The sequence below is a fragment of the Dendrobates tinctorius genome, unplaced genomic scaffold (genome assembly GCF_039654945.1).
Source record: "Dendrobates tinctorius isolate UK_male_01 unplaced genomic scaffold, ASM3965494v1 ptg000158l, whole genome shotgun sequence".
In the NCBI taxonomy this organism is placed as follows: domain Eukaryota; kingdom Metazoa; phylum Chordata; class Amphibia; order Anura; family Dendrobatidae; genus Dendrobates; species Dendrobates tinctorius.
Window position 1 is genome coordinate 3414868 of NW_027361825.1, and position 20235 is coordinate 3435102.

The 20235-nt window shown below is 48.8% G+C and overlaps 1 protein-coding gene across 3 annotated transcripts in view; it reads right to left on the bottom strand.

Annotated features, from left to right (window-relative positions):
- Positions 1-20235, bottom strand: part of SKIC2 (SKI2 subunit of superkiller complex) — a 34383-nt gene continuing 14148 nt past the window's right edge. For all 3 annotated transcript variants that reach the window (XM_073548792.1, XM_073548793.1, XM_073548794.1), the window contains exons 9-31: positions 19805-19980; positions 19222-19356; positions 18972-19117; positions 18728-18874; positions 17700-17784; positions 17504-17610; positions 16822-16968; positions 16366-16459; positions 16073-16285; positions 15847-15957; positions 15471-15582; positions 15244-15362; positions 12088-12225; positions 11717-11854; positions 11356-11460; positions 11119-11275; positions 4085-4211; positions 3791-4001; positions 1926-2036; positions 1605-1823; positions 813-953; positions 414-628; positions 1-315 (exon numbers count right to left, since the gene is read on the bottom strand). In XM_073548792.1, coding sequence (XP_073404893.1) covers positions 428-628; positions 813-953; positions 1605-1823; positions 1926-2036; positions 3791-4001; positions 4085-4211; positions 11119-11275; positions 11356-11460; positions 11717-11854; positions 12088-12225; positions 15244-15362; positions 15471-15582; positions 15847-15957; positions 16073-16285; positions 16366-16459; positions 16822-16968; positions 17504-17610; positions 17700-17784; positions 18728-18874; positions 18972-19117; positions 19222-19356; positions 19805-19980 — 3140 coding nt within the window. In that variant the 3' untranslated portion in view covers positions 1-315; positions 414-427. The remainder of the gene's footprint in view (positions 316-413; positions 629-812; positions 954-1604; positions 1824-1925; positions 2037-3790; positions 4002-4084; positions 4212-11118; positions 11276-11355; positions 11461-11716; positions 11855-12087; positions 12226-15243; positions 15363-15470; positions 15583-15846; positions 15958-16072; positions 16286-16365; positions 16460-16821; positions 16969-17503; positions 17611-17699; positions 17785-18727; positions 18875-18971; positions 19118-19221; positions 19357-19804; positions 19981-20235) is intronic.

The window sequence follows — 20235 nt, forward strand, 5'->3', positions numbered from 1 at the left end:
CAAGACCATAAATTGTTTTATTTCATGTACTGCTGTAATTTACAGCAATAAGGATTTGGGTGTCACGGCCCCAGGTTGCATGCAACCGCAGATATACGATTAGCTCTACCAGGTGTAAGATTCTCTATATACTACAGCCCACGTGAGGAAGAGCAGATGCCTACCCCAAATACTGACCCGGGATAGACCTCATAGAGGTTAATGTTAGCCCCAAATCAAAGACGTCACACCCCCCGGAGGTCTGGTCAGTGTGAGGTCTTGCTGGATACGCCATCATGCCGATGGCCATTTAATGGGTCTTCAGTTTTGGAAGCACTGGATTAGAAAAAAGTAAAACAGAGCAATGTTAGAAAGAGTGAACAACCCCTTTAAGGACACCTCTCCCTCTCCAAGAGAATAGATTTAATATTGACCTCATGGTGTCTGATCACTGTGTGTACAGGCTGGCAGCAAAGACTATATCCCTCTTGATAAGCTGTGAAGCGGCTTCCATTTTTGCGCAGAGCGTGGCGTCTCCGACCAGACGAGCAGCGGAGCGCACGTCCCGGCAAGCTTCATCCAGACGCTGGACACACCGCACAATGAGGCCCTCCTGGATATCTGTGAGTGTCATAATCTCGGAGAAGGGCTGGAAAGGAAATACAAGTAAAATATTAGGTTCCGGGCAAGAAGGTTCCCAGCAAGTAGAGATCTTCATAATAGTGCGGAATAAAAATATAGTAAGAAGCCGGCAGACAAGTTCATTATACAAAGATCGCTCAATATTAAACCCTTTTATGATGCTGCATGTCTGCTGAAGAGTCGCTTATTACCATGCCACGAGCCCATTCATAAACCACCTCCGTCAGACCAAACTTGTACTGTGCAACAAAATCTTCCACCGACTCCTTCAGACCGCACTCCCGCTGAATCAAAGCCAAACGTTCTGCCAACTCCCGCACTTTCTTGACACCCTGCAGGTAACAGCAGAGAGGGATTGTATCTCCCTTGTGCGTGGTTTCTCAGTTACATTATTCTTGTAGATAGTGAGCAGTATTAGATTAGTTACATTCTTATACATACAGAGCATTATTATAGTATATTCTTGTACATAGAGGCAATATTATAGTAATATTCTTGTACATAAGGGCAGTATTATAGTAGTTATATCCTTGTATATAGGGGCAGTATTATAGTATTAATATTCTTGTACATAGGGGCAGTATTATAGTAGTTATATTCTTATGCATAGAGGCAGTATTATAGTAGTTAAATTCTTGTACATAGATGCAGTATTATAGTAGTTATATTCTTGTACATAGGAGCAGTATTATAGTAGTAATATTCTTGTATATAAGGGCAGTATTATAGTAGTTATATTCTTGTACATAGAGGCAGTATTATAGTAGTAATATTCTTGTACATAAGGGAAGTATTATAGTAGTTATATTCTTGTACATAGGGGGCAGTATTATAGTCGTTATATTCTTGTACATAGGGGCAGTATTATAGTAGTTATATTCTTGTACAGAGGGGCAGTATTATAGTAGTTCTACTCTTATAAAAATTTGGCAGTATTATAGTAGGCATAGTAGTAATATTGCATATATCAGTTGCTATCTTACTTCCTTTAACGTGTCTGTAAGTTTTGGCTCACACTGTGTTTTATGCTGGAAGACGAGGCAGGACAGCAGGGCAGCAATCTCCTCAGGGTTAAGGGGCGACAGAGCTCCATCCAACACCAGCTCCGTAACCAACAGTTCATGACTGCAAACCTCACAAGCCACGCGGCCCTTCAGCTGCACTGCGCCACCATCATCTATGTACTTCAGGGTGCGCAGGACCTGACATCACAAGATGAAAGCAATGAGAACAAGCAGCAAGTTCTGGCAGAAGACGCAAGTCAGACCCAGCAGATCCCTAAACATTCGTCACCACTGACTTACATTGATTCTTTGCTGGTACTCGGGCAACAAACTCAATGACTGCTCAGACGTCAGGAAGCGGAGACGATCCAACTCATCCATAACCTGTGATCTCTGCTCCAGACGGAGATACTAAGAGGATAAAAAGGACGGAGTCATGAGAATGAAAAAAAGAACAAGATCAAAGGATGGGAGGACGGCGTTCAGAAATGTCAGGGTCCTGACAGGTCCGGCGTACAGCCTCCGCTAGGCAAGGACTCACCCGCACCGTAGGGACTCCTGGGGACAAGAACAGCCGGAAAATAAAGATGCACGGGACCTGAACGTAGAAGTTTAGAAAGCAGGCACAGGACCTATGGTCTTGTGACTGCAAGGGGGCGGGGCTTAGCGTCCTGCTTTCAAAGAAGGTAGAAAACTCAAAGTCGGGCAAAGCAGAGGTCATGCACAATACAGGCAAGTGAGGTACAGAAGGGATAAACAGACAGGAGGTCAGACAAAGCCAAAGGTCATACACAAGATCTCAGTAAAGTACCAGGGATGAGACAGAACGGATAGTCAGAGCCAAGCAGAGATCAAAACCAAACAGACGTAGAAGGTACCAGGCAGAATCCAAAGCAGAATCCAGAGAACAGACCGACTCATACACAGAGAATCAAGCAACCAGAACACAGCACTAACACACTCAGGGGTCACCACACAATGCCAAGGGCGAAAGTATAACTGACAGGGGATGGGAGCTTCCTGAGGCTATAAGAAGCCTCCCCAGAACCAATGAGAGGCCACCCTAATAGGTCCCAGGTGTGCAGGTGAGAGTCTGCACTGAGGTCAGAACATTAACATCAGCAGTGCCGGTCACCCAGCACTGGTATCATGACAGTACCCCCCTCTCAACGGGGGGCCTCTGGACCCCCAGGCTTGCCCGGGTATCTAGCATGGAAAGCCCGAACCAGACGATCCGCATGCATCAACCGGGCCGGCACCCAGGACCTGTCCTCCGGCCCATACCCCTTTCCAATGAACTAGGTACTGTACTGACCGCCGTACCAACCTAGAATCTACGATGTGACCAATCTCATATTCCACATGTCCCTCAACCGAAACCGGAGGAGCAGCGGACTCGCATTCTCCCCGGATTGCTTCAAACGGTTTCAGTAGAGATCTATGGAAGACGTTAGGGAACTTGAAAGAGGGTGGAAGGCACAGCCTGTACTCTACTGGGTTGATTTTTTCTACAATCTTGTACGGGCTAATGAATTTGGGGCCCAACTTGGCTGACGGAATCTTTAACTTAATGTTTCGCGTGGAGAGCCAAACTTTCTCTCCAACCTGAAACATGGGACCAGGTGTTCGTTTCCTGTCCGTGAAAAACTTATACCTGCCTTGAGACCTAGATATACGCCGCTGGACTTCTGCCCATGTATTTTTTAACCGCTGAACAGAGTTCTCAGCTCCGGGGCACCCCGAATCCAGACGAGAAAACTCACCAAAATGAGGACTGAACCCATAGTTGATCAAGAAAGGGGACAGACCAGTGGATTGACTCACCCGACTATTGAAGTCAAATTCAGCCAACGGCAGTATATCACACCAGTCATTCTGTCTAGCAGAAGTCAGACATCTGACCGAGTCATACACAGAGAATCAAGCAACCAGAACACAGCACTAACACACTCAGGGGTCACCACACAATGCCAAGGGCGAATGTATAACTGACGGGGGATGGGAGCTTCCTGAGGCTATAAGAAGCCTCCCCAGAACCAATGAGAGGCCACCATAATAGGTCCCAGGTGTGCAGGTGAGAGTCTGCACTGAGGTCAGAACATTAACACCAGCAGTGCCGGTCACCCAGCACTGGTATCATGACAAGAAGTCAGCGATGTCGTCACCTGGGAAGTAAAACGGGGACTGTTCGGAGAGATGAATCCACTCAAGACTCCTTCCAGTCTCTTGACCCTGGTGACGGCCTCCACTACCTCCAGCTCCTTCAGCTGTAGATCATTCACGGGGCACAGCGCTGACAACGATCCAGGTGGCAGGTCCGCCAGCCGTGCCAGCTCCTGGGTCACACTGGATACTGCGGGGCCCGGAGGATCATTTCTGTGAATGGGAGAGAAATTCATATTGGTCAATAAATGGCCTCAAAGTGGAGGAATATAATCACGATGTTATAGGTGAGGTACCTGAAGCGCGGGGTCTGGCTCCTAGCGACATCGTCCAGAACTTTATCGGCATAGACCCTTAATGTCTTCCCAGTTATTATAAGAATTTCGGAGGAGCGGAGCTTCAGGAGCTTGTAGTCACATGGCCCTAAATCAAAAGGGGCAAACCAATGAATGCTCACATAATACGAGAGTGCAGACTACAGGCACAATCTGTCAGCTCGTAGCTGTTGTCCATGGTCAGACTTGACAATAGCCCCTTGAATTAGCAGGGTCTAGGTGCTCCCTGAATAATACCCTTTAACCCCTATGCAAGTATCTGTACATCCCTGCAGGGGACCTTAGGTTGTTTCTGAAGAGTAGTAGCTGACTGGTAGAGCGTCTGAGGAAGAAAATCTATCAAGCTAGGCTAGGGCAGGGACAAAATCAGAACTTATTAAAAGTAGGACAGAGTCTGCCAGACCTTGACAATAGCCACTCGGATGAGCGGTGTCTAGGGGTTGCTGGGATAATACTCTAACTCTTAAGGATCTGCACATCACTGCAGGGGACCTTGGATTGGTTCTGCTGAGTAGCAGCTGAGTGGTAGAGGAAGAAAACCTAACAAGTTAGGCAGGAGCGGGAACAAAACAGGTATTTTAGCGTGTACTCACCGTAAAATCCTTTTCTCCGAGCCAATCATTGGGGGACACAGGACCATGGGTGTTATGTTGCTGCCACTAGGAGGACACTAAGCAATTACACAAAGAAAATTGGCTCATCCTCCGCAGTATACACCCTCTGCTGGCTCTATCCTGAACCAGTTCGGTGCCAAAGCAGTAGGAGTTCACAGATAGCCAACATAGAATGCAACATGTCAAAAACACAAAGGACAACCACAAGCCAACAAGCTAACAGGCTGGGTGCTGTGTCCCCCAATGATTGGCTCGGAGAAAAGGATTTTACGGTGAGTACACACAAAAATCCCTGTTTCTTCTTCGCCTCATTGGGGGAAACAGGACCATGGGACATCCTAAAGCAGTCCCTGGGTGGTAAACAGCACAACAGCTGAAACCTTAACTTCCCAGCGATTAATCTGGTCTACAGATGCGCTACTGTCGATTGCAGAACTTGTCTGCCAAGGGCAGCATCTGAAAAGGCTTGAGAATGAATGTTGTAGTACTTAACGAACGTGTGAAGACTGGACCAAGTTTCAGCCAAGCAGATTTGCTGTAGTAAAGCCTGGTGCCAAAAGGCCCAGGAAGCCCCCACTGACCGAATGGATTTTGCCATGAGCCTCTCCAGATAGGCTGACCTCTGACACTGTAAGCTTCATGAAGTGCAGAGCGGATCTATCTGACTATTGTAGCTTCTTAAGCAGGTAGGCCCTTTCTACGTCGCTCTGGAAACACAAAGAGGGAATCCGATTTTCGGAAAGGCGCAGATCTGGAAATATATGTCCTGAGTACTTTCACCAAATCCAAAGTGCGGAGAGGCTGACCCGGAGCTGAGCAAAACGAGGGCAAGACTATACAGATGAAAAGAAGAAACGGCCTTAGACAAGCAGGCCGGAAACGTCCTTAACACCACCTTGCCCTAGTGAAAGACTAGAAATGGAGGTTTGCAAGACAAAGCCACCAATTCCGAGACCCGCCTGCTTTATGTTACTGCCACAAGAAAGGCAATTTCCCAAGAAAGAAGGGTGAGTGATACGTCCTGCAGGAGTTTGAAGGGGGCCACTTGTAAGGCACCTGAGACCAGATTACGATCCCAAGGCTCCGAAGGCATCTTGTAGGGAGGAACAAGGTGTGGCACTCCCTGTATGAAGGTCCTAACCTGAGATTTTTAAGGTATCTTTTGCTGGAACAGGATGGAAAGCATTTGAGAGAAGACAGTGCCAGGCTTGAAATGAATCCTGCTTGGAGAAACTCCAACATGGACAAAATAGCAAACACAAGTGGGGAAGATCCGTGGCTGTTTTTTTTTTTTACACCAAGAGAAAAAAGGGTCTTCCCAAATATGATGGTAAATACGCCTGAAGGTAAATTTCCGGCCGTTGATGATGATGATGGTGTGATGGTGGACGCTACTTGTCGCGAGCAACCGGCCTGGGCTAGGATCCAGGATTCCATGCCCAGGCAATTAGGCTCAGCACTCTCGAGTCCTGGCGGTAAATGGACCCGAGAGGGGAGGTCTGTGTGGTCCGGTAACCGCCAGGGAACGCTGGCAACTAGTTGTACTACTTCCGCGCACCACGCTCGGCGTGGCCAGTCTGGTGCGGCAAGAATCACAAGGATACCCTCCGCCTTGATCTTTTGAATGACGCTAGGCATAAGCGGAAGAAAAATGTAAGGGAGGCGAAGGTGATGGCACTGAAGCACCAGACCTTCTGATCCGATGGCTAATGGAGCAACAAATGCTGGAACTTCAGTGTTTAGCCTGAAGGTCATGAGATCCACATCCGGAGTACCCCAGCGCTGACAAATGTGCTGAAAAAAACTTTCCGATGAAGGGACCAGTCTCCCAAGGCCAGACCTTGACGGCTGAGAGAATCTGCCGACCAATTCTCTACTTCCGGGATATGAACTGCTGAAAAGGCTGAATGGTGAGTCTTGACCCACCGCAGAATGTATGTTACTTCGAGCATCACTTTTCTGCTCCATGTGCCCCCCCTTGCCATTAATGTACGCCCCTGCCATGGCGTTGTCCGACTGGATCCGAATGAGACGACCAGCCAAAAGTCGATGGAAACAATGAAGGGCCATCCTGATTGCCCGAATCTCGAGGATATTGATCGGGAGACGCGATTCCCGAATGGACCAGCGTACCTGGGCACTGTGGGACGGAAAAACGTACCCCAACCAGTGGACCGGAAGAAACGACATTCCTTGACCCAGTGAGGATGTTGACATCCACCACCTGAGAGACTGCGTAATCCAGGGGAATAGGCAAAAACGGCGGACAAGGGGGGCTGGGTTAACGTCCGAAGCCGACGGCAATGCCTCAGCAGAGGACGGAGATGAAGCTGAATAAACGGTACTGCCTCAATGGACACCACCAGTTTCCCCAGGACTTGCATACTGAACTGCAGAGAGTGGGGGGTTGGCTGGGCTCCCCGGATCCACGTCGAGATCTATCTTGGAGGGAGAATTACCAACTCACGTGGAAGAATACATGATCCGCGTCGAGATCTTTCCTGGAGGGAGAATTACCATCCCTCGGGAAAGAGTCCATGATCAACCCCAAAAAGGAGATTTGCTAGGATAGGACTGAAAAGGACTAGTCTAGGTTCACCCCAGATGAGAGAGGGAGAGAGAGTGTCCACCGTGACACTGACACCTTCCGCACAGGCTTGCAGACACAATCCCTTGATGAGTTCGTCTAGGTAGGGTAGAATCACCACTCTGAGAGTGCAGAGTGGACTTGACAGCAGCCATGACTCTGGTGAACAATCTGGGGCAGTGGCGAGATCGAAGGGCAAGGCCAGGAACCGAAAATGTCAGTCTCCGATTGGCCTGAGAAGATTGGAATCTGGATACACATCCCTGATGTGACAAACGCGAGGTATTCCCATTTCCAATGAGGAGATAACAGAACGGAGAGATTCGATTCTGAAATGATGTACTTTGACAAGCTTGTTTAACAGCTTTAGGTCTAGGACGGGGCACATGGTTCAGATTTATTCGAACTCACGCGTGCAGAGCACAACGGATTAGCAGTCCATCGCCTTAACCACTCGGCCACCTCGTCCTTGATAAAATGGAACTGCATGCGCCTCTGTCCTCGGAAGATGCGACTGGAAGAAGCATGTTGGCGAGGAACACGCAAATTTTATTTTTGTGTCCGGGGGACACCAGATCTCTGACCCCTTGGTCTTGAACGACCACCAGTGGGACCTGTCGAAAGAAGAGCAGACAGCCGCCTACCCTGCCTGTGTCTTCCGAATACCAGAGTCATAGCGCAGAAAATGTGCGGGGAGAGGGACCCTTGGATCCGGACCAAGAGGGCCGGTGTCTCCAGGAATGAGGACTTCAAAGCCAGTTTGAGAATCCCTATGCCAGCGTGGAGAAATTAGAGATTTCCTGGAAGCGGAGTCTGTTCTCCACTCCCGGAGCCCTAAGGGCTCTCCTGATGGTAACGACGTTATCAGCTGCAAGTGCGACACAGTTAGCCGCATCTAGGGAGGCATGCACAGCATAATCCCTGGCCGGGGCAATCTGGTAAGCGAGACTGACTGCCTAGGAAAGTAGGTTAATGTCTTCACCAGACTTAGCTACAGGTTCGACTCGAGCTACCATAGGTCTTGCCACCAGCGGGTGGCAAAGGAAAGAAAGAATGCTGCTCCGGCAGCCTCAAAGACTGACCAAGCAAGATTGTCTGTCGGGCAGTGGGGTTTTAATGGAAGAGCTGTCAGTCAGAGACAGGAGAGATTTGGAAGCGAGCAGTAACGTGGAGCCATTGTGGGGGACTGAGTCCGCTACTCTTAGAGTAGGTGGCTTCCATCGGCTTTTGCCCTGGGAATCGCCAGTCCGGGCAATTTCTATGCCTCTGACTAACTCAGACTTAACTCTAACTCAGGGTGGTTGGCAAAAAACCCTGCAAGGATGTTTGGTCCCATATAAAGACACGGCGTGGTCTGGACTGCTGCGTCTACTATCAGGATTTTATTAACCTTGTCAATGAGAGAATCTAGAGACTACTGATAGTCTAGGGAGTCCGGGACTACTGCCACATCAGACTCATATTCTGAGTCGTGTTAGCAGCAAGCTCCTGGTGAGGGGAAATATGAAGCAGAATCTGAGGACACCGAGGCACGAGAGTGTCAGGGGGCCGCAGTTCGCTCCCTGTCTGAGGATGACTCTCGTAAGGCAGAAGAATCTATAGCCTTGGCCAGAGAGGCCATTTACTATACCAGACGAGGCCCATGAGGGCGGACTAGATCCACTAGGGATGGTATTAGCAGGGGGTTCCGCAGGCTGCACAGATTGCCTTATGGTGTCTACGTGGTAGTGCATTATGTACTGTACATGATGCATACACCACTGTGTTTTAACAGACTTCTTAGATGTCTTGAATGAGACATATTGCACATCTTTTGATGCTGCTTAGAGGCTGCTGCGGAGAAGGGGTTAAGCGCTGTGTACCAGCTTACCCAGGTCCTGAGTCCGTGAACCAGAGAAGGTAGTAAAATCATGTAGTCACACTTCGCATGAGCTAGGATGATGTTTGGGGGTTGTGTGTTGCCTTGGATTAGCGTTGTCCTCAGCGCTGAATGCCGCCAGGTCGTATGCCGCAGCCTCTTCCGTGCCAGCTCGTGAGGCGGTCGTGGGGGAGCAAGATGGCCGACGAGAATCTCGGGGGCGCTTCTTGTTCTGTGCGAGAAGCGCCAAGAAAGAGGGATGAGCTGCCACCGCGCGGGCGGGGTTTTGGGCAGAAGCCTAATGTAGGCCAAAGCCAGGGTGCTCAATTTTTCGGCGCCGGCAGACGCCAATGCAAGAAGGGGTCGGATGTCGCATCCCCCCTCCCCGCTGCAGGATGAGCCCCTTGATGCCAGCACCACCCCCAGAAGTGGGTGAAGGGGTCCGAGAACAAGATGGAACTTGTAATGAGAAACGAGAAGTGCCAGAAGTGGGCGGAGTCAGGGCTAGAGGCAGGATGTGGCCGCAGGGATGCTCGCTCAGAGCGAGAGGAGCTTAAAAGGTGGGCGGAGCCACTGGGTAGGTGGACCTTGGCCTAACCCAGTCAGAAGCCAGGGGCTAAATTTTAGGCTGCCGTGGCGGTGCCGGGGCAGCGCGTTATCGTGGCAATGAGCAATGACGTTGGCAGCTGGCGGTTTGGTGCACATAACACCCTGGGGACCCGGATATGTGAAAGGACTATCGGAGGAGCCCCTATCTCCCCCTGCCAACCGCAGGTGCTGCGCTGCTGAAAGGGGATGCAGCAGAGCCCGGTGCGTGAAGCAGGGCCGGGTGGGTGCCAATGGCAGCATTTAGCAGTGCCTGGTTGTGGGCCGCACAGATCCTCCTCAATCCACCTTCCCTTTGATAGGGAGGTAGAGGGGTCTCGTTTGCCTCCAGTCACCATCCACTTTCGGGCAGTGGTGGTGCAGTGGGGCCGCACGGACGCCGCATGGAGCCTCTGCATGTTACCTGAGGTAATGTTTCTTGTCAGGAGTGGTGAGGCAAGCTGGCATGTCCGGCTGAAGAACCTGGCTGCAGAAGAGGGTACTTGGGGGCGACACCCAATGTTCCCGTCTGTTGGTGATGTGGGGAGAGCGGACCCATTGAAGGGATCCGTCCCCTCTAAGGAGAGCCCAGGCCGGCGTTGAGGTTGCAGGAGGGGATACGGGGAGCCGACACTCCGCGTGCCCGCCTGTTGATGATTTTGGGAGATCGGGACCTTGAAAGGCCCCGTCGCCCCTTCAATCCGTAGAATAAAAAGGTAAAAAAGTAAAAATGGAACAGGTAAAATAATAACGTTGGGGTCTGAAGCTAGACCCTAGTGCCTCCTACAGACACTAAACAAGAACTGGTACAGGATAGAGCGAGCAGAGGAGGAGCCAATTTTCTTTGTGTATTTGCTTAGTGTCCTCCTAGTGGCAGCAGCATAACACCCATGGTCCTGTGTCCCCCAATGAGGCGAAGGAGAAATCAGAATTTAATATGAGAGTGCGGACTACAGTCACAATCTTCAAGCCTATAGTCGTTGTCCCTGATCAGACTTGACAATAGCCAGTTGGATTAGCAGGGTCTAGGGGTTGCTGGGATAATACCCTTTAACTGCTATGCAAGGATCTGCACAGTGAGCGGGAGAGGAAGAAAATCTAACAAGCTAGGCTGGGGCAGGGACAAAATCAGAACTTAATTAAGGTAGGTCACAGTCCATCAGTCCATGCAATTGGCCTTGGATTCTGTCAATAATGCAGGCTGGGCAACGCTGGCTATCTTCTCTGAGAAGACCACCCCACTAGAAGACCACTTTTTAATGCATTCTCATTTTTGACCAGATATTACTAGGAAAGCCACGTGTTATGTCCTACCAGAGAGACAAAAGGTTTTTTTTTTGCCGACTCTTACCCTCGGGGCGGAACACTTTGGTCATTAACAGGTCATCAGGACATGGTGCCATCTTGTTGTTCTTCTCTGCTCGTGGCGTAGGGGCCATTGTGCCATCATGTTTCTTCTCACAGAGCACCAGTGTAGTGTAGATCTTATTGGTGGCATCTGATGACACCTATGGGTAAAAGACGATGGCAGTGTGCTGTAAAGTACGCCGGTCACCCCGGGTATAGCGAGTTCTGGATGAAATCCTACCTGCAAGATGACTCCGGGCACCCAGGGGTGATAGTCTGTTCGGATGATGATGATGCGTCCTGCGCTTAGACACTTCATGCCGTTGATGGATTCGACCACCTTTTTCTAGGTATCGACACAGGTTTGGAAAACGTAACTTTTCAAGATGTCAATTTTTTAAAGGTGCCCTCTCCATCAGGCGCGTTGTGATGCTACTGTCAGTACAGGTGTAACACAAGAAAGTCGCAACGCGCCAGATGAACCTCTACATAACGGGTCTATACTTTATGGAAGCAGGGGTTAAATATGTTCACCAGAGTATAGGGACAATCAAGATGCCGTCAGTAATCCATAATCAAACGCGGAGGACTTGGAGCATTACCTGCAGCAGATCCCTCGTGTAGACGAGTTCTTGCACCGTCACAAAATAGTCATAAAGATCTGCCAGGTCCCCGGAGCACTCGACGTCCCCCATGTCACCCAGAGTCTTGGTCAGGACCTTAATGCGTTGTTCATGGGCCTGTGAAATAAACTTAACACGTAGCTCAGGGGTCTTGCCCAGCATATTCAGGCATAGAGCATGCTGGGAGTTGTAGTTTCACAGCATCTGAAGTGTCACAGGTGGAGACCATGGGTGAACAGACAACAAAATCGTCCGCCATCTGGTTCTGGAGCTGTGTGGTCTCCTCTTCTGCTCAGCAAGAGAATCCAAAAGATAGTTCTGGATTTTTAACCCGTGTTGCAAGCACTCACCTTGCTATCTTTTTGGGTGTGGGCTTCAGCAAAACTCCTCTTCATCATGTCCTCCACTCTCAAAGCCTCGACACGAAGGAGATTCAGGATCATGGAGTATGTAAGACGGAACTGGGAGTGCAGCTGGGTGGGCTTCCCCTGGACAGGAGGGGAGCAAGGAGTTTAGTAGGGAAAGACGGTGACATAAAGAAGCCCCGATCATGATCAATAATCTCCATCCCAAGAGTGCAGGCCCCAACCACGGATCTCCATGCTGACGATCTGGCTAATTATTTCAAAAAAAAAATTGACCATATTCGACAGGAAATTTTCTCTCAATCCCCTCATACCATGCACTGTCCTCCCTCCCCCATTGCATCTAGCTCACTCTCTTGACTTTGAACCAGTCGCAGAAGTGATCAGGCTCCTTGCATCTTCTCGCCCGACCACTTGCACCAGTGACACTATTCCATCACATCTCCTCCAGTCCCTTTCCCCTGCTGTCACCTCTCACCTAACAAAAATATTCAACCTCTCTCATCTGGTATCTTTCCCTCCTCATTTAAACACACCAGCATACATCCATTACTCAATAAAACCATCCCTCGACCAAAACTGTGCCGCTAACTATAGACCTGTCTCTAATCTTCCCTTCATCTCTAAACTCCTGGAACGCCTTGTCCACTCCCGTCTTATCCGCTATCTCTCCGATAACTCTCTCCTCGACCCTCTACAATCTAGTTTCCGCTCTTTACACTTTAATGAAAATGCCCTTATTAAAGTCTCTAATGATCTACTAACAGCTAAATCTAATGGTCATTACTCCATGCTAATTCTCCTGGATCTCTCCACAGCATTGGACACTGTGGATCATCAGCTCCTCCTCACTATGCTCCGCTCCATCGGCCTCAAGGACACCGTTCTTTCCTGGTTCTCCTTCTACCTCTCTGATGGCTCCTTCACTGTATCTTTTGCTGGCTCCTCCTCCTCTCATCTTCCCCTTACTGTTGGGGTTCCTCAAGGATCAGTCCTAAGCCCCCTCCTCTTCTCTTTGTATACTGCCCCAATTGGACAATTAGTAGATTTGGTTTCCAGTACCATCTCTATGCTGATGACACCCAATTATACACATCGTTTCATGACATCACGCCTGCATCATTACAAAACACCAGTGATTGTCTTACCGCTGTCTCTAACATAATGTCCTCCCTCTATCTGAAACTGAACCTGTCAAAAACTGAACTCGTGTTTCCTCCCTCTTACTGACCTACCTATGCCCAACAATGCCATCTCCAACAGCAACATGCCTGCTGTCTTGGGGTCATACTTGATTCTGAGCTTTCATTCACCCCCACATCTGATCACTGACTCGTTATCTGTGTCTGAAAAACATTTCTAAAATTCGACCTTTTCTTACGTTCGACTCTGCAAAAACTCTTAGTGTTTCTCTTATTCATTCTCATCTGGACCATCATAATTCTCTACTAATCGGTCTCCCTCTTACCAAACTCTCCCCTCTTCAATCTGTCTTGAATGCTGCACCCAGGATTACACCTATGCCTCTACCTTGTGCCAGTCATTACACTGGTTACCCATCCACTAAAGAATTGAGTATAAACTTATTACCCTCACCCACAAAGCACTCCATGGCTCAGCACCACCCTACATCTCCTCCCTCGTCTCAGCCTACTACCCTACCCGTGCCCTCCGTTCTGCTAATAACCTGTGGTTAGCATCCACAATTATCAGAACCTCCCACTCCTGTCTCCAAGACTTCTCATGTGCTGCGCCAAGTCTTTGGAATGCAGTACCCAGGATAATTTGATTAATCCCCATTACCCACAGTTTTTAAGTGTGCTCTAAAAACGTATTTATTCAGACTGACCTACCGCCTCAACACATTTATCTAACTATCCCTGTGTTGCCCATTCAAAATTTTCATCATAACCAGGATCCTCGTATCATGCTCTTATACGCTTTGTGCATTTACTAGCCCTCTGGGTCTGTACTGTTACATACTTAGGCTGAAAACCAATTCACGCAGCGTTTCATGAACACCTGATTTTTTACATTATGTCTGGTCAGAACAATGAAAGCAATTGTTACCATCCACCTTTCATGTCTCCCCTATTTCCTCATAGATTGTAAGCAGTGCCCTCATTCCTCTTGGTATTTGTTGTTTATGTGATTATTGTTATTCTGTAATGTCTTATTGTCTGTACAAGTCCCCTCTATAATGTAAAGTGCTGCGGAATATGTTGGCGCAAAAGAAATAATAAAAATTATTTTTATTATTATCCCTCCAGTGGAAGTGGTGCAGGTCTGTAACCTGCAGATTTCATGCTTCTGCCTCTCCGCAGGGCTTCGCTACATATATGACAACACAGAAAAAAATCACGTCACAGAGATAAAACCGCGACTAAAGATGGTGAGTCTGTGCCGTGTGGTGCTCGTGGTCACCTATAGCCTCCCACGTTCACTATCATTAGTGGAACTGAAGCAGCATGACATTGTAATGTAATGTCCTAGTCTATGACATATTCATAAACCACAGGCCTCACCTCCTCCCCTCTCACAGCGTGTGATTTCACAGAGAAGCTGCAGCTGCATCCCCCTCCACAACCCGATTACTATTCAACACTACCTATCTAAATCAGCACGTATCATAGACTGGCTGTGTTATTGCAGTCTTATGTCTGAAACACGGCGTCTCTTCTGACAAAACATACTTTGTGAGGCCACCATGGCTGACTACTCAGCTTCTCCCCACCCTCCTCTCTTCGATTGACAGGTCTCCCCCTGTATATTTATAGGTAAATCTGAAAGCGATTTGAAGATGGCGGCTGCAGCGTACAATCCGGAGAACATTGAGGAATAAGTAAGATTCTTCAGAGGTTGATGTCCGTCGATGCATCACGTTTACAGCAGGTTATAACAGCCAGAGGGCTTTACTAAGTACTGACACTAGTGATAAAGGGGGTGAATAATTTGGAGTCAGTAATAATAGCATTTTCTAATGTAATTGTAGGAACCTCGTTATATTAGTTATTGAGCGATTTACAGTGTTCTTGATTAGTTTATTGCAAAAATGTCGCCAATAATCCAAATTTGCAATAAAGTAATCTTGCTTGCAATTGTCGCCATCATCTACCTAGTTGTCCTGTCCGCCATCCTCACCATCATCATCTTGTGCAGATCGCTCATCTCGGGCACGTCGGATTTGCACAGTATGATCACCATTCCGGTGTTGTCCAGCCCTCGCCGTCCTGCGCGCCCAGCCATCTGTATATACTCTCCTGTGTGAGGAAACATTGGCCATTACTGCACCACCTGAAAGTCACCCAGAAATCAGAGCCCACAGCTCCCGAATCTGGTGGATCGCACCATGCGTGGACGTGACGTACCCGGAGTCAGGTCTCTGAAGTTGGATCCATCATGTTTTCTGATGGAGTCAAACACCACGGTGCGGGCCGGCATGTTAACCCCCATAGCAAATGTCTCTGTGGCAAACAGGATCTGAGGAACATAAAGAGAATGCATTAACCCTTGACCTCTCCTCTAGTATTCTTCCTGTAAATTCACCAGAAATTAGTGTCACCGTTCCCCTTTAAGGTCGTGTGCCCCAACATCTGATACAGAACAATAAGTGCTGCAGAACATGTAGCGACACCCTGGTGAAAAGGGTTAATGGTAACTCCCAGTAGTCAACTTATTCGGACATTTGCAGGAGGATTAACAGAGCAGTGAGTTGTTCTTCCCAGAGATGCTCCGGATACTGACCTTGACGAGTCCACGGCTAAATAACATCTCCACCACTTCCTTCAGAATGGGCAGGATCCCACTGTGATGGATCCCGATCCCCCTCTTCAAGAGGTCCAGCATATGCAGCACCTGTAATAATGACATTGCTATTTACCCGCAGCACTTATCTCAGCAGACATGCTGGGAGTTGTAGTACCTTGATACCCCCTGTGCTGTGTGTGGCAGGAGGTGACTATGTACATACCTGGGGGAGCTGGCGGTCGCCCCCACGCAGCCGGCTCAGGCATTTGTTGTAGTACGTCTGGATTTCGCTTCGTTCAGGCGCCGTACACAAGTCTACGGTGGTCAGCGCTCCGGCGTTCTGCTCGCATCGGGTACGGGAGAATGTGAACACCACGACGGGCAGAGCGTCCCTCTGTCGCAGGGACTGGATGAGCGACAACCAGGTGCCCTTATCCTGCGGGTAGACAATGGACCATTAACCCTTCCCCGGCCGCCTCCCTGACCAACCTCTTCCCCACCCTAAAGCTCTCTTACATGTCCGGCGCCTCCTCCATGTGGGTGTTTGGCCCCAAACGTTTGTGAGTACTTCGAGGAACGCTCCTTCTTTGCTTCAACTGCGGCGTAGTATCTGTAGAGAAGGCAGAGGGGCTTTTACATAAGAATGTCACTACTATTACTAGAGCAATCGGTAAGTATACCCTTGCCCTGGTGGTGCCCCAAGAGAATACCAATGCATTTATGCCATCCAGTGCCCTATGGACATCCAGGAGACTATTAAAGGTTAATGAAAGCTGTCCCTAGTGGTGGCCACAGAAATTACACAATTAGCTCAAGAAAGCATTAAGGGGGCTGGACACAAAGTTCTGCTTTTTTCCCCAGAAACAGGACTTCTCTTGGCTATAGGATGTTTTTGGCATTGTAACTAATCCTCATACAATTCAGTGTTGCTGAGATGTAATACCAGACACAGGTGATGGTTGAGGGTCTCACCCCTTGGTTTGGAAGGTCCCAGTTGCATCTTGCAGCAGAAAAAACTGGTTAAGTGTTTTCTGACTATTTCCCGTGTACAGGTAATGCTCCAGAGGGACCGGCCTCTTTGATGTACTGATGACGTAAATCTTCTTCTTCTTAATTCTCCTGTAAGGTAAAGATATAGAAAAAAAAATCAACCACTAATAACCTGAAGGTCTCTGACGGCCGAATCCCGAGCCACAATGTTGCTGAAGACCCCCGATCCCCCAATAAGGAAAAAAACTATGCATGATTGGTATCTCCGTCTTCGTCCTGGCCTGGAGAATCATAACAGTCAGTTTTACCATAGAGTGAACATGGTAAATAAAAAAAACAAAATACTAATGTGGAATTTTACTTTTTTTGCAATTTTTTCCAGTTTTTTTTTCACAATTTCACCCCACTGTGATTTGTTTCCACATTTTTCAGTACATTATATGGCTAAGTGAAAGGTATCATTCAAAACTACAACTTGTCCTACATAAAGCAAGCCTTTGGATGGCGCTGGGGACAGAAAATTAATAAAGATATGGTACTTTGAAGAAGAGGAGGAAAAACAATTGTCTCGAAGAAGATGATTATGGTCAGCGGTCCATGTGCAGCCATGATATCATGCTGCTATTAGATGTAAATTAGTCTGAGCAGTTTAAAAACGACTCACCCGATCCAATCTGCAAACTCCACGGTGTTGGGTACGGTGGCGCTCAGCAGAATGATGTTTACGTGGTCCGGGAGCATTATAAGGACCTCTTCCCATACAACACCGCGCTAGAAGGGGGGGAGCAGACAAGGGATTAATACGGCTGTGGCAGGAACTCATCTCAATATGAAAAAAAGAAAAGATTATACACACCAACCTCTGCGTCATTAATGTAATGAACCTCATCGAAGATGACCCACTCCAAGTCGCGGATGACATCAGAGCCGTTGTACAGCATTGACCTGGGAGAGTGAAGAGTAGTTTGCGATTTGCTTTACGTACGCCAACCATGCCACATGCAGATAAAGGGGTAACGGCATGATCTTACATAAAATTACGTAAAATTGCAAAGTGCATGTAAAAACTAGCAACCACCCACTCCCCAACAAGCAGGAGCCCACCACCCCTCCATCAAGCAGGAACCCACCGTGCCCTCAGCAACCAGGAGCCCAGCGTCCCCCTCAACAACCAGGAGCCCAGCATCTTCCTCAGCAATCACAAGCCCAGCATCCCCCCCAGCAAGCAGGAGCCCACCATCGCCCCAGCAAGCAGGAACCCACCAACCCCCTAGCAAGCAGGAACCCACCATCCCCCCAGGATGCAGGTGCTCACCACCCCTCCTCCAGCAAGCAGGAACCCACTGTCCCCGCAGCAAGCAGGAACCCACCGTCCCCCCAGCAAGCAGGAGTCCACCGTCCCCCCAGCAAGCAGGAGCCCACCTTCACCTCAGCAAGCAGGACCTCAACATCCCCCCAGCAAGCAGGAGCCCACCGTCCCCCCAGCAAGCAGGAGCCCACCATTCCTCCAACAAGCAGTAGCCCACCGTCCCCCCAAGCTAGCAGGAGCCCACCGACCCCCACAAGCAGGAGCCCACCGTCCCTCCAACAAGGAGACCACCGTCTCTCCAACAAGGAGCCCAAAATTCCCCCAAGGAGCCCACAGTGCCTCCAACAAGGAGCCCACGTCCCTCAACAAGAATGAGCCCACTGTCCTCCAAACAGGCAGGAAGCCATGAGGCTGGGGAGCAGTGCACTCCTGCGGAAGATAATGGGAACCACCCATTAAGAAACCTAGTAAATACATCCTGCGTTGTTACTCCAGAGCTGCATTCACAATTCTGCACGTGACGAAAGTCTGAAAATGTAGAATACAGAAGGAGCCTTACACATGCAACCTTTCCAGTACCTTAAGATCTCCGTGGTCATGATAAGACACGAGGCACCGGTGTACAGCTGGACATCCCCTGTGATCAGACCAACGTCTCTGAAGGTGATCCTGAAATCTCTAAATTTCTGATTGGACAAAGCCTTGATTGGAGAGGTGTATATGGACCTAAGGATTGGATGACAGTCCAGGTAATGTGCGACTGAAAGATAGGGGGCAGTATAGTCTGATACAATCCCGGAGGTCTGCAGAGGACACCGCTCACCTGGTCATGTGCTTCAGAGACAATGCTATGGCGTATTCAGCTACCACCGTCTTCCCGGCAGACGTGTGAGCAGCGATGAAGACAGAGGAGCCGTCCTCCAGGCACTGGACAGCCTTCTTCTGAAACGTATCCAGCTCAAATGGATGCTGCAGGGACAGTGAAGTAGTACCGGGGTCAGACGGTGATGACCAACGTAGACTGAGACAGTCTTATAGAGAACACGACAAGACGCACAAAGACTACATCTTACCTTAAAGGCCAGGTCCGGGATCTGCTTATAGAAATCATCCACTGGTGAATGACTGTTCAGGGGGATGGCCCACTGCTCCTGGGGGGATTCGGCTGGAGCCGAGACTGGTGGTGGAGGCGCCATAGTAGAAACCGCCTGAGAGAGAAGCGACGAGTAGCCATGATCCCATACACTATCTACTATGTACATGTCCTTCCTTCTCATGTATGATCTCTACTCCTCTTGGAGGTTTCAGGTAACACCTCGAGGCCGGCAACCAACATTCTTGGACTGGTGCCACCATTGTCTATCTATATCCGTGTACCCAATATTCATCTATCTTATATCTACAATCCCTCTTTTGACTCTTACGTCATTATTGTTGGATTACATAGAGGATTGCTAAACCAAGTTTTGGCTTATCTGATGTGGTGTATTGTGGGAGATCATCCGGATTATTTAGAACTTTTAATACTTCAGAGTCCAGCACATTCTACAGAGAAGCAGAATTCTGAATGCAGCTCTGGAGTATAAGACACACTAAAGCTCTAGAGATAACCAGTATCATGTGTGCGGTGATGCTGTATGACAGAGCGGACATTACCTCCACTCCCAGCTCCTCCAGGCTATCGCTCCTCAGGAGACTTTCAGCTTTAGTCCTTTTATCCTTCTGTTTGACTTTTACTTCTTCTTCATCCTCACTGGAGTCTGCCAGTGTGAAATCTTCCAGAGACCCCAGCAGGCTGGTGAAGGGTAGGACCCCCAGGGCCCGGGACCCGTCTGATAGATTGAATGGCACTTTTATTATTTATTTATTGTGGACATCTGAGATTGAGTACAAACATCAAATCTACCTGACAACAGCAAACGGAGCTGTAATAGAAGCCACATGGGTTGTTGGCCACACGAGCTGATAAAATGTCCACTTTATTCTTTGCCCTAAGCTTGGACCAGAGGGCGACCTCTTTTTTAAATTTATTTGCATGAAGGTTTTAGATTAAAACCAGGAGGCTCCATCCATCGTTCCATCTAAAC